The following is a 16,220-nucleotide window of genomic DNA, read 5'->3' as shown; positions in this document are numbered from 1 at the left end:
CCTACCCCTGTAGTGAGCAATGCTGGAGAACCACCACTGAAGTGAGATACTACAATGGCGAGAGTGTGTAACAACCCTTAGGTCAGTCAGTCAAAAAAATTAAAATTAGATATATATTCTACAGTTTTCTTCCCTGGTAGCTCAGCTGGGAAAGAATCTGCCTGAATGCAGGAGATCCTGGTTCAATTCCTGGGTCAGGAAGATCTGCTGGAGAAGGGATAGGCTACCCGCTCCAGTGTTCTTGGGCTTCCCTCGTGGCTCAGATGGTAAAGAATCTGCCTGCAAAACGGAAGACCTGAGTTCGATCTCTGGGTTGGGAAGAGCCTCTGGAGAACGGAACAGTTACCCACTCTAGTATTCTGGCCTGGAGAATTCCATGGACAGAGGAGCCTGGTGGGATACAGTCCACGGGGTCACAAAGAGTCGGACATGACTGAGCGACTTTCACTTCATTTCACTTCTGCAGTTTTAAATTGAGACTATAAAGACAGAATATAAAATTGGTTAAAGGTGATTGTTGTTAAAAAGAAAAAAAAATCCCTTGGGGTACAGATAGGTAAGAGGTTTATTTTGAACCCCCTCAAATGATATGATGTGGACTAGCACATGTTGTGCCTATGTGAGCATCGAAGAAGCACTGAGAAAGCCCAAGGCCAGGGAACTCAGTTCCCCCGGAAGAGGTCTATCATTCAGCATAATCCTCACTTCCACTAGGCCCTAACTGTGTAGAACAAGGCTAAGAGAACCACATTAATCTGAAGATGACTAGAAAGTCAAATCAACTACTTACAATTCACTTTCAGTGAGTAGAATAAATAAGGGATATGGAGATTTTTCTACTTCAAGTTTGTATTCGTGTGACAATGGAGGGAGGAAGATTTGTTCAATAATGAGAAAGACGAAAAAAAAAATTTTTTTTTTTCACACAAGCACCTCAGGACAGTAAAGTTAGATTTTTAATTTGATTTAAATCAGCAATCACAGATTATAATGAGTCTTGTCAAAAAGTCGTGTGTGTTCTCTATATCTAAGAAATTAGTAATAAATTTCAGGGATCAGTGACAATTCTACAGGGGAGCTTTTATCATAATGCTCCATGGACTTGTTTCCTCTCTTCTACTATCAGTAGAAGCCAAAAGTAGCAGTGTTCTCTAAGATGGAGCAAGCTTTATACCTTGTCTACCTCATTCTTTCTGCCGAATTTGTATTTTCCACCAGCTTGGACACGCCACAAGCACAGACGCCATATAGGTCTTCTTTTCCCCTGTAATCCTATTGTGCCTTGAACAACAACTGGCGCACAATCGGTGTTCGATAAATATGTGTAATGATTTAATGTTCCATCACTATGGTTTTGCAAGAATCGTGAGGCTGAAGACTTATAGTGGAAACCACATGCAAATAGCAAATAAGGGGAAAATTCTTCACGTGAATATAAAACTGATGGATGTAGGCTAACAGGTTGCAACAGGGGAGAAGCCTTTGAGTGGAGCAGTGGGGAGAGAAAAAAAAAAGATAAGGCTAAGAGTAAGCTTTTTTCTTTTAAGTTGTTTCTGAGCTCAAAGCAAAACACAAAACTTGAAAACCTAATTGTTCTCATATCTCCAAAGTAAGAAAAATTTGAGCACATTTTAGAGTCAGGAAAAGTTAAGTATCCAACTACAGATTCACTTCAGAAACACAGGCATTGTGTGAGGAGGGATGAGGAATCAGGCCCTCCATTCTCCAGGACTCTGCCTCTTTTGCCCGGGGTCCCCCAATCTGCGCTCTGTGTTTCGTGCTCTCTCTGCTCAGTTAGGTCGTCATGTTTCGCCCGTGCTTTTGTTTCCTTAAATAAACACATGCTTTCTGCATGCTAGTCTGCTAATTATGAAATTGTCAACTCGGAGAATCGAAACAGGTTAACTCGGGCAGATGCTCAAAGCCAGTGTGAGCAGGAAAAGATAGATGGATCCTCTTTAGAAATGTTATACAAAGAAATTCTGCTATTCTCCAATAGTTTAAGGCAAACAACATTGCAACCCACAAATGGACTCTCTAAATAAGGTAGATCATCCTAGTTTTTAAAGTCTAATAAATGCTAAAATCTATTCAAGAAACTATTATTTTATGTCATGTTTATTTGTTTTCATATTTTGGTGGCTCCAAAGGGCTGTTGTGATAAACAGTGAAACTCATTTTTTTTCTCTTTGTTTCTCCCTGGTTCTTGCTGTTTGGCTAAACACTAGTCATATTCCTGGTTCACACATTATGAATACCTCCCTCAGTGTGGGCCATAAAAGATTAAAACATGAGCATAATAAGCAAGGGTTTATTTTATAACAGAATTATGGAAAGTGAGACTGGAAGGGTTCTTGTAGATCATCAAGTGCAACCTCTGTCTTTTTTCACTTAAAGAACCTGGAGTTCAGTGAAGTGTTGAAATGCTCCTTTGGTCCCTGATTATGCTTTTTAAGAGAAGTATTTTCAAATATTTGTGTCTCAAAGAGGTCTCATTCCTCAAACTTGCTGACCATTTGGAGTATAAGACTGCTTTACATGCTTTAATATACTTCACATACATTATGCTTCTGGGAACTTCAGAGCTAAAAATAAAATAACATCACCCCTGAAACTTATTTGGTTCTGGAGTTAGCATAGCAGGGGGTTGGGGAAATATTCTCTGGTAGCTGGAATTCTAAGTGCACGTGTACCCACTGCCGAGTCCACCTGGTCAGGTCCACCTATTTCCCTCTCAAGAGCTCTCCTGTCCCCTGCCTAGCCATGGAAAAACAGTGCTGAGAGTGGTAGAATGTTGGCTTTCTCTCCCACCAGGAAACTAAACGAGAACCTGAAGAAAGAGTACATCAAATTGATCAGGGGTAGTGACTTATTAAGTAGAATCCCCAATTCCTTAGATGCCACCAAATAGTGGAGCTATTTTCAGTATTTCAAAAAGACTGCTGGAAATCAAACAGTGATCCACACCAGTGTTACACAGACTATAACATCAGGTTTCTTTCCTTTGGCTTGAATTATATTACCTCTCAATAGGATTATCCCAGGCTTATCAGGAGCTCCGAGTAGCAGTTAAATATATCTTAGGTTGCTAAAAATGAAGGAATCATTACTTAATAGATGAAAATCAGGTCCTTTGGAGGACAAGATAAAATGATAAAAGGGATTTTTGTGAGTATAAAAAAAGGTTTGGAAGTACTCATTTCAACCAAAGAAAACTGTATCATAGGACCCTCAAAAAAACCGAAGAGAAAGCCCCCTCCCCTAGTTTGGTTCTCCCCTGGTTCCATTGTACAACTCACTGGGCAGGGCAGGGAGCTTTTCCTGTAACTGGCGTCTTGTGATCCACGGCGGTCCCGGAGTCCTCGCTCATCCTCCTCTATCCAGCTGTGACCCCAGAAGCTGCTCATCCATTTGGCAAAAGACACATCATCATCATCATCATCATCTTTGTGCTCCATGTAAAGGCGCTTCAGAATATCCAAGGCCTGTCCCTAAATCTAGCAGAGAGAAATATCACCCAACAGGGCTGACTCGATGAAACCCAGGATCTCCCCAAGAGACAAAACGAAACTGATGTTTTCAAATGGTTTCTGATAATGGAATCCTTAAAGGAGAAAGATTTACTAAACAACCACTTCACAATCAGGCAGCCTCTGGTAATGTCTATTTATAAATTGTGCAGCCCACATTCCCCTCCCCTCCCCCTGTCTTTTTAAATTGAGAGGCTTTTTAATCCTTCCATTGCTGGGGTTGTGCCTCACAGCCGAAGGGTGGGAAGTACAGTCCACTGCCTGGTTTTCCCTGTGCTTTGTTGCTGATGGCATGTGATGGCCTCTCCAGCTGTCAATGGTGATAGAGCATGACCCTCATAATATGCCTGTCAGCTCCAGGCCAGCTCTAAAACGGGGCCACTTACAAGGGACAGACTGCAGCCTGCAAGATAGCCGGCTATTGGTATGTCATATCTACAGCCAGATTCTCCTAATAAATAAATTTGATACTGATATAAAATCTAGCTCCTGGGGCAAAAAGAAGGTTTTTTTTTGATGTGCTATTTATACATGTACAAAGGTAAAGGAATGTGCAAATCTTAAGTGTACGGTCTGATGAATTTGTACACACATATACCCCTCTAATGACCACAACTATTCAGGTGAAGACATTTCGAGCACCCTGGCAGTCTCCCTCTTTTCCCATTCTAATCTCATCTCCCTCCAAAAGGTTAAGATTTCTGACGTCTATCACTGTAGATTAATTTTGCCTGGTTTTGACTTTTCAATGGAATTATATAGTATGTATTATTCTGTGTCACAAAATTGTTAGTGAGATTTATCCTCACTTTTATAGTAACAGTGGTTCATGCTACATAGTATTGTACAGTATGATTCTCCAACTTTTTAAAAATTCAGTCTATTATTGATGGTCTTTTGGGGCTGTCATATTTGGGTTGTTTCCATTTGGGGCTGTTATTAATAGAGTTTCTATGAACATTAGAGTCTCTCTTAGTAGGCTTTTTCTTCCTCAAGGTAAGGAGAATATTACATTTATTGAGCTACTCTGTGCCAGGTATGGAGTCAAGTATCTTACATATGTTATTTTCATTATTAACAACCCTGTGCTTGGGGTATATTCATCATATTTTATAGATGAGGAAATTTAATTCATAGATCATCACTTTCCCAAGGTGAAATTACTTCTGAGCAGCATAGCCAAGTTTGAAGCAAGAAGTAAGCCCAGGTTCTCTCCACTGTTCTGCCAGTATTCCATGAAATTTTTGATAAATTTTATATTTATAAATAGAAGCATTCTTGGACATTTTCCATATAAAGTTTCTTCCTTGAGCTGTAAAAATTGACTTAACTGTAACCAATGTTCCTAGAGTACTATTCTACAACTTACCTAAGGGAAAGAAACCAATGCACAAGATGGCTTATATTTTTATTTTTTGCTTTAAATTATAGGGTTCATGCTTGTTACTTTGTAATATTTTTATTAAAGAATGGAGGCTTCTCTGTGACCCAGATGAGAAAGGAAAATATATAATTCTATGTCATCACTGTTGGTTGTCTCTGTCATTAAAGAAAGAAATCAGATAATTATTTTCCTTGGGGAAACAGAACCAGGTTTGTCCACAAAAGATGACAATGGATGGACTTCTTTTTTTCTGTTTCTCTTAAGACAAAACTGTGTTTTCTTCCAATTTCTGGAAAAAAAAAAAAAATCTGGGCGGGGGTGGAGAACCCAGAGCAGATAATATCTAATTACTTCAAAGTATTGTAGGGAAAAGGAACTAGGACTTCATCTTAAAACCTCTTTGAATAATATCTGTCTCTTGCACTTCTGAGTGCGAAAGTCATTCAGTCGAGTCCGACTCTTTGTGACCCCATGGACTATACAATCCATGGAATTTTCCAGGCCAGAATACTCGAGTGGGTAGCCTTTCCCTTCTCCAGGGGATCTTCCCAACCCAGGGATTGAACTCAGGTCTCCCACATTGCAGGTGAATTCTTTACCAACTGAGTCACCAGGGAGCCAAGAATACTGGAGTGGGTGGCCTATCCCTTCTCCAGGGGATCGTCCTGACCCAGGAATTGAACCAGGGCCTCCTGCATTGCAGGCGGATTCTTTACCAGCTGAGCCACCAGGGAGCTCTCCCCTTTACACCCTAAGTGCTCAGTCACTCAGTCGTATCCAACCATTTGCGACCCTATGGACTGTAGTCCCTGAGGCTCCTCTGTCCCTGAGATTTTTCCAGGCAAGAATACTGGAGTGGGTTGCCATTTCCTACTCCAGGGTATTTTCCCAACTCAGGAACTGAACCTGAGTCTCTTGTATCTCCTATCTTGACAGGCAGTTTCTTTACCACTAATGCTACCTGGGAAGCCCTTAATGCCTCACAGGCAAAAACAATTCAGATATTGGAAATGTGCAGAAAAAAGGTATCTGTTTATACTCACACACATACACACACACACACACACATATATGAATTTATTATGAGGAATTGGTTCATGCAATTATAGACCAGAAATCTGCCAGTCTGCTAGCTGGAGACCCAAGAAAGCAAGTGATGTAATTCAATCTGAGTCCAAGGGCCTCCATGGAAAGCAAGGATGTAAGTCCCAGTCCAAGTACAGAGAAGATGAGATGAGATAGCTCAGTTCAAGCAGTGAGGAAAGAAAAAAAGGGTGAATTTCGCCTTCATTTGCCTTCTGTTCTATGCCAGTCCTCAACTGATTGTATGATGCCCACCCACAATGGCCAATTTACTTTACTGAGCCCACTGATTCAAATGCTAATCTTATCTAGAAACATCCTCACAGATATCCCCCAAAATAATATTTAGTGTAGGTGCCCCCATAGCCAGTAAAATTGACATATAAAATTATCACAAAAGAACTAATCCCATTCCCAAGACTCCACCCTCAGGATCTACTTATCTTCCAAAAGGCTCCATCTCCAAATACATCTCTCACAATAAAGATCAAGCTTTAACACAAGAACTTTGGAGGACCACAGACACTCAGTTCACAGGAAGCTGCCTACATGACCAGTACCCAGTAAAAACCCTGGGCATTAAGTCTTTAATGAGCATTTGAACAATGTTTCACACATGTTATTTCACACTAACTGCTGGTAAAATTAAGCACATCTTATGGGAGTGAAATGGAAAGGGAATTTTGGAGGCTTATTCCTGGTATCCTTCAGACTTCACCCAATATGTCTTTCCCTTTCTGATTTTATATCCTCTCAGTGCAATAAATTTTATCCACAAGTACAATTATGTGACGAGTCTTGTGGATTATTCCAGCAAATCCCTGAACTAGGGGGTGGCAGTTGGTGTCAAAAGTGGGATTTACTAAAACAACCCCAACTCACTGAAATATTGCTAAAGCAGTGTCTGGAAAAAGGATAAAGGGGACATCATAATAAACTTTTGATGCAAACTGGTTACCTAGTCATCTGTGGTATGAAACATCAGCAGAGATGATGTCTATTGTGAAAGGTAAAGATTAACTATGGAATTTCAAAATGATACAGGCAAGTCCAGGAGAATCTGCTCATTGAAAGTATTGATTGCTTTTGGCAATGGTAGCTAAAGTGACAAGATTAAAAATTGCAGTTGCAACCTAGATGATGCCTTAGGGTTTTGTTCTCTCCTCCCAGTGGGAGGGGAAAAGATTATCAGTGCCAAGGCTAAAGCAAGCTTCAGATAAACCAGAAATAAAGGAGAAGGGAAAAGCAATACTCTGTCCTCTGGTACAGCTGCTGCTGCTGCTAAGTCACTTCAGTCGTGTCCGATTCTGTGTGACCCCATAGACGGCAGCCCACCAGGCTCCCCCGTCCCTGGGATTCTCCAGGCAAGAACACTGGAGTGGGTTGCCATTTCCTTCTCCAATGCGTGAAAGTGAAAAGTGAAAGTGAAGTCGCTCAGTCGTGTGCGACTCTTAGCGACCCCATGGACTGCAGCCCACCAGGCTCCCCATCCCTGGGATTCTCCAGGCAAGAGTACTGGAGTGGGTTGCCATTGCCTTCTCCATCTGGTACAACAGCCCCTTACATTCCAGCTGGGATTTCTCAGCAGCTGTAATGCCAATCCTGAAAAGTGTTGAGGGGGTTGTACAAACTTGCAATGAAAAAAAGAGGGAGAGAGAAAGAATGGAGAGACTTTTTTAAAAAATGACTTTTTTGTGGCTACTACTTCTGGATGTATGATAAAAACTGATGCAAAATACTATATGCCTATAATTTCATACATGTTAGAGGGATTATCCCAAATCAGGGAAAGCTCCCCAATAAAAGGTGTTGGTAGAACATAAAATCCTTGCTTTTTGTTGCTGGTGGATGGGTTAAAATTTAAATGCTGGCTATTGAAATCTCACAGCTGATTATTTTTGCTAAGATTTTTGCCAGTTGGAGCCTATGAGAAAGGTAGACAACATAAAAAGAGAGAAAATCTCTATAGGAAAATCTACTTTTGAGTTTTAAAAGTCAGGTTTTGATTTGCTAAGTTCTTGCAAAATCAGATGTCTAATTCTTAGAGGCTGATAATTTTCCAGCCTAATGTGCATATTTTTGAGTGGTTCAATTTGAACTTTAAGTCTGGCAGGATAAAAAGGACCTGGAACCTCACTGTCTGACCCAGTAGTCTCTTGGCTTTGCTGCTGCTAAAGAAGAAAAGTCCTTTTTGGAATCCTGGATTCAGAGATCCTATTTACCTGGACCTAACAGGAGGCTGAGGGGCTTGCCAGGTGGCTCAGTGGTAAAGAATCTGCCTGCCAATGCAGGAGCCATAGGAGATGTAGGTTCAGTCCCTGGGTCGGGAAGATCCCCTGGAGGAGGAAACAGCAACACACTTCAATATTCTTGCCTGGGAAATCCCATGGACAGAGGAACCTGGTGGCTCCATGGAGGTTGCAAAGTGCTGGACACAACTGAATGACTGAGCATGCGTGCAATGTCACATAATGATTGCGATAGACTGTTCCAACTTCTGAAAGCAGGCATAGGCTCAGTGAATAGAATCCAGGCTCTGGGAGATGTCAGACATCCTCCCCTTCCACCTTGTGGGGCCATAAACTATAAAAACACTATGGATGCTTACTGAACCCCATGGTTCATTTGCAGATGTCCATGGGAAAGGGTTTGTTCTCTGACGGGACCATCTGAAACCAAAATGCTAGTAACTCTATCTAATGTAGGGACGAATTGCATCTGAGATGATTAATCATAAGAAACTTGTGATTCCTGTCAAAACTCCAAGTTGGGAGACAGCACATTACGGGGAGTGGGACCTCTCCACCCACTCCTAAAAGATAGGGTTCCCACCCCTCTTCCCAAGGATATCTCACAGTTATTGACTTGTGTTTGGGTTTTACTAATAACATTATTGACAATGGTGGACTGGTAACTGATTCTAATTCACTCACCTTTCTTTCTTAGTTAGGAATTTTTAGCATTAAATCCCCAAACAGAGATTGAGCTTCTCCAGGCTATTTACCAAATAAATGATCAGCATGATAGGGATTGGGGTTATGTAAATCACATTCTGCAAACTTGAAAATTCAGGATTTTGTCCTACAAGTTCCTGAACATGATGTGTCTTTTTGGTTAAGTTTATTAAAAATGTTTTTCTATGTAAATTCATCTATTCCTCTGTTTGAATTTATTAAATTAACACTTATTAAGTGGAGTGCAAGGTGTCAGTTGTGAGCCGCACTTCAACAACAGATCACAAGAGAAATTAAAATAGAGAAAAATTAAATACTTACAGGTCCCATGGGCAGGTCAAGGCAGAGTGCAGACAGAGAGAAGCAGGGCCTGGGGAACATGTTTTTATTAGAGTTTATAGGGTGGAGTGCTTTGCAGTTTCCAGGCTAAGGCCAGATTGGTCAGTTCAAACCAGTAAAACAGTGCTTTGATAAGTCCCATGAAGGTCTCATTGGTCTTATCTAAGAGAGTGTAAGAAGGCACTGGGAGGCAGGGGAGATTGTTGATTGCAAGGGCCTTTGAGGAAGTCATATCAGGAACTTACATTTCCTTGTGATTCTGTGAGCTGCCATCTAGGGCATGGGTTTACCTAAGGGGACTACTGTCCGTTTAAGGTCACTGCTGGCCCCTTGGCCAAACAAAACGGATGTTGAGACACAATAGCATGGAGTAGCTTAGCTAAATTCTCAACACTCTCCTTATTCCTAACCCTTCCTGCTGAAAAGTCTAGATCAGAATAAAACATGATTGGGAAAAAATGTAAAGTTAAGATTACTGCATGAGACATACTTATCAAGTGATAACACAGAAAAAACAAAACACCAACACCTGTGAGATGCAGGGATAGGTGGGCATCAATAATTTCTACTTTTTATAACTGCTGTCTTTCAGAACTGCTCCTGGAGGAATTCTCTGGCAGTCCAGTGGTTAGGACTCTGTACTTTCACTTCCAGGGCCTAGAATTCAATCCCTGTTCAGGGAACTAAGATCCCATAACTCTCCTGGCACAGCCAGAGACAGAGAGAGAGACAAAAGAACTGCTCCTCAACGACAGTACTGCCTTCACAAGATGCTTTGAGGTCTTGAATGCAAACAGACTGCTGAGCCTATGATCACACCTAACAATGCTGACTGTGACACAGCAGGGGATGTCCTCAGCTTCTGCGTTTCCAGGAAGAACACCTGAAGATGCTGTTCCCACTCATGAAGCAAATGAACTGATGTCAAAGACAAGCAAAACTGATCGAAACTGCGTTCCTCCTGGAAATGCTTCCAAAACTAGGGACTCGGGACTTTCCTGGCAGTCCAGTGGTTAGGACTTCAAGCTTCCACTGCAGGGGGCATGGGTTCAACCCCTGGTTGGGTAACTAAGATCCCAATGCTGCATGGTGCCACCTAAATAAATAAATAAAACTAGGAACGCAACTGAATTATTTGGACTGGACAGAAAGCCCTGAGGCATAAGGACTCACAGTGGGAAGCCACACTGGAGGCCCTGTTAACCTGTTTTGCCTGACTAATGTGTGCCTTCATTGGTGTGACTTAACAAGTGCACACTTTTTGTTTCCAAGGGTGCTCTCTGGAATTGTTATTTCTTGTATGCGTACCTTGACTATCATGGACCACCTCAACTTACCAGAATTGTGTTGTGCCTAAATTGATGGCTCAGGCCAGGTTAAGAAAAGGTTAATATAAAACTTAAGGAGAAAGCCACCTAGCTTTCTAAGACTGACCTTTATTTTTAATAGGATTTGTTTATATTGGCTAAATCCAGGATCCCTGGAGGGCCATAATGAAAAGTCAATATTGCAGGATGCTTTCATCCTACTGCATGGGTCCTACCGATAATAATTTTGCTCTAAAAATGCCTTGAGCAAGAAGGTGGATGCTGCAGAAAAAAAGGTAACACAGTAGTCTGATGCTGCCTATCCTTAGAAAGGACTCCTTGCAAGGTTGGCCCTTACCTGGTATCTGGGAACTTGGCTGGCCACCCATCCTCTGTAGTGATGTAAAACTTTCCCTAACTGGAACCCTCCTACACTGTTGGTGGGAACATAAATTGGTGCAGCCACTATAGAAAACAATATGGAGGTTCCTCAATAAACTAAAACTAGAGTTGCCATATGATCCAGCAATCCCACTTCTGGGCATATGCTGCTGCTGCTGCTAAGTCGCTTCAGTCGTGTCCAACTCTGTACAACCCCATAGATGGCAGCCCACCAGGCTTCTCTGTCCCTGGCATTCTCCAGGCAAGAACACTGGAGTGGGTTGCTATTTCCTTCTACAATGCATGCATGCATGCTAAGTCGCTTCAGTCTCTGTGCCACCCTATGGACAGCAGCCCACCAGGCTCCTCTGTCCACGGGATTCTCTAGGCAAGAATACTGGAGTGGGTTGCCATTTCCTTCTCTATCTGGGCATATATCCAGACAAAACTATAATTCAAAAAGATAAATGTAGCCTTATGTTCATAGCAGAACTATTTACAAGAGCCAAGACATGGAAACAACCTGTCAGTTGACAGATGAATGGATAAAGAAGATGTGGTTTATATATACAATGGAGTATTACTTAGTCATAAAAAGAACAAAATAATGCCATTTGCAGCTACACAGATGGACCTAGAGATTATTATACTAAGTGAATAAGTCAGAAAGGGAAAGACAAATACCATAACACTTATATGTAGAATCTAAAATATGATAAGAATGAATTTATTTACAAACAGAAGCAGACTCACAGACACAGAGAAGAGACTGTGGTTGCCGGGGTAGGGGGCAGGGGATGACCGGATTGGGAGCTTGGAAGTAGAAGATGCAAACTACTATATATAGAATGAATAAACAAGGTCCTACTATATAGCACAGGAAACTATATCCAATATCCTGTAATAAACCATAAGGGAAAACAATATGAAAAAGAATATATAATATATGTATAACTGAGTCACTTTTCTGTACAGCAGTAATTAATACAATACTGTAAATCAACTAGACTTCAATCAAAATAAATAAATTTAAAAATATATATACACACAAAACTATATACCAGAAACTAACAAAATACTATAAATTAACTATACTGAATTTAAAAAGAAAGAAAAAAAAATCTTTCCCTAACTGATAGGAGTGGCCTAAATTGCTTATACAACCAATGTGATTTATGCTGAGTAGCTGCCTTTCTCGTGAAAGTCTAGAGTTTTGGTACATGCCAGGCAGTGCATGCCTACATGACCAGCCTCCAGTAAAAGCCTTGGGTTCTGAGGCACCAGTGAGCTTCCCGGGGAAACACTTGGCACATGTAATTACAACTCATTCCTGGAGGAATTAAGCACACAGTGCATGACTCCACTAGGAAAGGACTTCTGGAGCCTGAGATACGTTTCCTCTAGACTTGACCTAAGCGCATTTTCACTTTGCTGATTTTGCTTTGTCTCTTTTCACTGTTATAAATCTTAGCTATGATTACAGCTACATGCTGAGCCCTGTGAGTTTTCAGTAAGCCAGCAAACGTGGCGGTATTTTCTGGGACTGCCCAGTGCAGGAAGGAAAGACAACTCTTCAAACATGTGGCCAAAAAATTTTCCCAAAGTAACAGATAAATTTACCACCCAAAGAAAAAATATTCGGCCTCCATTATATGAAATTAGTCCATCTCCATTTCCTCCCCTCACCACCATACCCGCCCACTTAAGCCGATTTCTTTAAAAGTGTGAGAGAAAGATGGTTGTCCACTTTGCCTGTCCTAAATTTCTTACGACAAACCTAGCAGCAAAGGAGCCGCAGCAAACGTCAAGTCTCAGCAGCTGGGGGAGAATGGCTCTTCGTCCTGTCCTGGAAGCCAGGGCCTGAGAGGAAGCCATGCAGCACTCTCTGCGAGCCCAGCTGCCCGCTTGACAGGGCAGAGGTTTGGACACCTGCCTTGGGGAGATGCTGCCAGGGGCACAGGACCAAAGGGAGCTGCCCTTTTGACCCTGCTCTAACGCTCTGCCTTGCCAAGCCAGTGTTTACACAGTGTCAAGTGGCTGAGACAGCTGCAGTTTTCTAGACAGTTTGAGTGTGCTTTTTTAATTTTTCTTGTACTTATTGTGAAAAGAATTATCTTCTCATAGAGGGTAGAACACCAGTAGTGCGTGTGTTCTCATAAACTGATCAGACATAAAGGGTGCCCAAGTGACAATGATCCTTGGCCTGCATAAAAATGAAGTGGCTTTGCAGTGCCCTCTTTCATATTCGCTGCTTCAGAAGACTGCAGTAATGAAAAGATGATTTTGCTTTTATTTCATTCTTCTTTTCATTTATTTCCTTTTGTTATTTCATTTCATTCCCTTTATTTATTTCATTCTCCATAGCCCCTACCTATTAATTTTTTTTAGTTCATTTTTTCTTTTTATTTTTGACAGTTAAAAGGAAGAATTATTCATTACACTGCTTTCAAGTTTGCCAAGCCAGTTTCACTCTGGAAAAGAAATGCTATGTACAGAGCTAAGCTGCTACTTTTTTTTTTAGTACATCAATGGTTTTGAGATAGTTTTCACTTGCCAGAGGGCAGTACTTGATTACTTGGCACTGTGTGCTGTGTTCTATTTAATGTCCTGATTATCAGTATGCTCTTTTGCATGCAACGTTTCCTAATATCATCCATTTCCATGATTCTTATCCAGTTACACTTTGAAGTATGCAACCCTTTTGAGGTGACTACCAAAGATACTGATTGTCGCCTAACCAAGTGTCCTAAAGCATGTACATGAAGGTACAACATAATCATTTTTTATTCTACAAAGTTGTATAATTTACATAATGAAAACTATTTTTAAAGTATTCAACTGCTAATGCAAAAAAATATATGAGGGAAAGAAGGTATGTTTTCAGAGGTTTGCCTACTAGAATATTGGTTGTATAAATATCCAGTTACTTTGGTATTAAGCATCATTAAGTTCTGCAGGACTTTGGCTAATGAGACTTTATGACACTCCAAGTTTTTAGATGTTGTAAAAGGTTTTTAAAAAACAATATCTCACCTGTTTCACAAGAGACCGTTAGAGACAGCATTTATTCTCATCTGCCAGAGATGGAATCTCTGCGGCTTTGTCTCCAGGAGTATTATTAATTGTATGATTTCTCAAGATCTTATTGATCTCTGAGCACCTATTACTCTATAAAAGATTAAACACACTATTTGTTAAAATTTACCACTTTGTAAAAACTTTATCAGTTCAGCTCACCAGTGTGTCCTACTTCAGAAAAGACTTCCTCCCATTTATTAACTGCAATTTCACACAGTTTAAGGGTAGTGCCTTAGCACCTCCTCTTGTGTCCACAAGCCTCCCCATAAAAAGTGCTCCAGAGAAGAACTGGGGGAATTAGACTCCTGTGAGCCTGACTTCTTCTTTTTTTGTCACACCGAGTAGCACATGGGATCTTAGTTCCCAGGCCAGGGATTGAACCTGTGCCCCTGCAGTGGAAGCTCGGAGTTTTAACCACTGGATTTCCAGGGAATTCCCTGTGAGTCTCAGTTGTGCAATGTAAAATAAAGAAGTGGATCGCCAAACATTTAACAGAAATTGTGACAAAATACTTAAGACATTTAGAAAAATAAATTGGAAAAATTAAATTTTGAGTCAATAGACAATGGGAAATCTTCAGAATATTAAAAAGAAAAACTTTAATGAAGCTCTAGAACAATCTCTTCTGAGGATCAAATGCCATATACTACTAGTCTGAACACAGCCTTTCTGAAAAGAAATATTGCAAGGTGTATTAAGAAGCTATAAAAAATATTCTCATCCCTTGACTAAAAAATTTCACTTCTAAGTATGGTAAGTATATAATCAGAGGTTCATACAAAGGATATTTGTTTACCATAACATTATTTTAAACAGTAATAATGTGGAACTATCTTAAGAATAGAATTTGAAGATCAGGCTAATAAATTATGACATACTCATATAATGGAATTCTTTGCAGTCAGTCATTTAAAAAATCACAGGACTTAATGACACATGCAACTTCTCAGAATAAAATATTTGGTGACAAAACCAAAATATAGTGTGAGGGTTAATTTTATTTATCAACTTGGTTAACCCATTGTGCCCAGATATTTGGTCAAAAAGTATTCCAGATGTTTCTTCTTCAAAAAAATATTCTGAAGAGTGTTTTCTGGATGAGATTTAAAATTAAGTCAATGGACTTTGAGTAAAGTAGATTGATCTCCATTCTATGGATAAGTCTCATCCAAATAGTTGATGGCCTGAATAAAACAAAAGACTGAACTTCTCAGAACAGGACGTAATTGTGCCAGCAAACTGCCTTTAGACTTCAACTACAGTATTGCCTCCTCCGGGGTCTCCAGCCTGCGAGCCCACCCTGCAGATTTTGGACTTACCAGCTTGCACAGTCATGTGAACCAGTCCTAAAATCAACCAATCAACCTCTCTATAAAAAACAGTGGTAGTCACACAAAGCTATACATGTGTTAAAATTTCACCAAGTTCTGTGTGTGTATTGCTGGTGAAATCTGAATAAGTTCTCCAGATTATATCTATGTCAATTTCCTCATTTGATATTGCCCTATAGTTATGAAAGTTGTCAATATTGGGAAAGGTGGGGGTGAAAGGTACGTGAGACCTCCATATACATTTATTTGCAGCTTCTATAACTATTTCATTGTAAAAGTAAAATGAAAAATTACTGCTACCAAGAAAAAGTTCTCTAAATGGTTAGCGACTAGATCAAAACGCTATTAAACTACAGATATTCTTGGAATATAATAATAAAGATAGCATAGCTTTTCAATCTCTCTGAATCCCCACAGAAAAACCAATAGAGCAACCTCCAAATGAAATCATCCATGGACAACTCTACAATAGATACAAGATGTCCCCCACCCCCAAGTGGAAGGGGTGGGGTCACACAACCAACTATGAGTTGTCCACGCTGAAGGAAGAAGAAAGTAAAAGGCCATCTGTTAGATCTAAGAATCAGAGAATCACAAAACAGTCAATAGTTCAGAAAGCACAAGAAATCAGGTTAAGAACAGTGCTATCCTTTTATCCACAATGTTGTTGAACTGTTTTTTTTAGATCTAGATTATAGATTTTCTTGGACTTTCAATTTGGAGACATATTGTCTGTGAATAATAAAAAGTTACTTCTTCCTTTCCACTATTCTTTTATTTATTTATTTTTCTTATTAACACCTTCAGTAACATGTAATAAACCTAAAAAGCTT

At 40.3% G+C, this 16,220-nt stretch overlaps 1 protein-coding gene across 2 annotated transcripts in view; it reads right to left on the bottom strand.

Annotated features, from left to right (window-relative positions):
• LNP1 (leukemia NUP98 fusion partner 1) overlaps nt 1-16,220 on the bottom strand; it is a 40,178-nt gene that overhangs the window by 12,038 nt on the left and 11,920 nt on the right. The window contains exons 2-3 of one of the 2 annotated variants that reach the window (XM_070368411.1): nt 9,273-9,321; nt 3,300-3,497 (exon numbers count right to left, since the gene is read on the bottom strand). In XM_070368411.1, the coding sequence (XP_070224512.1) occupies nt 3,300-3,458 (159 nt within the window). In that variant the 5' untranslated portion in view covers nt 3,459-3,497; nt 9,273-9,321. The remainder of the gene's footprint in view (nt 1-3,299; nt 3,498-9,272; nt 9,322-16,220) is intronic. The other variant, XM_005890051.2, reaches the window with a different exon arrangement.

This window comes from Bos mutus, chromosome 1 (genome assembly GCF_027580195.1).
Source record: "Bos mutus isolate GX-2022 chromosome 1, NWIPB_WYAK_1.1, whole genome shotgun sequence".
Taxonomy (NCBI): Eukaryota; Metazoa; Chordata; class Mammalia; order Artiodactyla; family Bovidae; genus Bos; species Bos mutus.
Note: the sequence above shows the minus strand (reverse complement) of the source record. Positions and strands in the feature narration are given on the sequence as shown.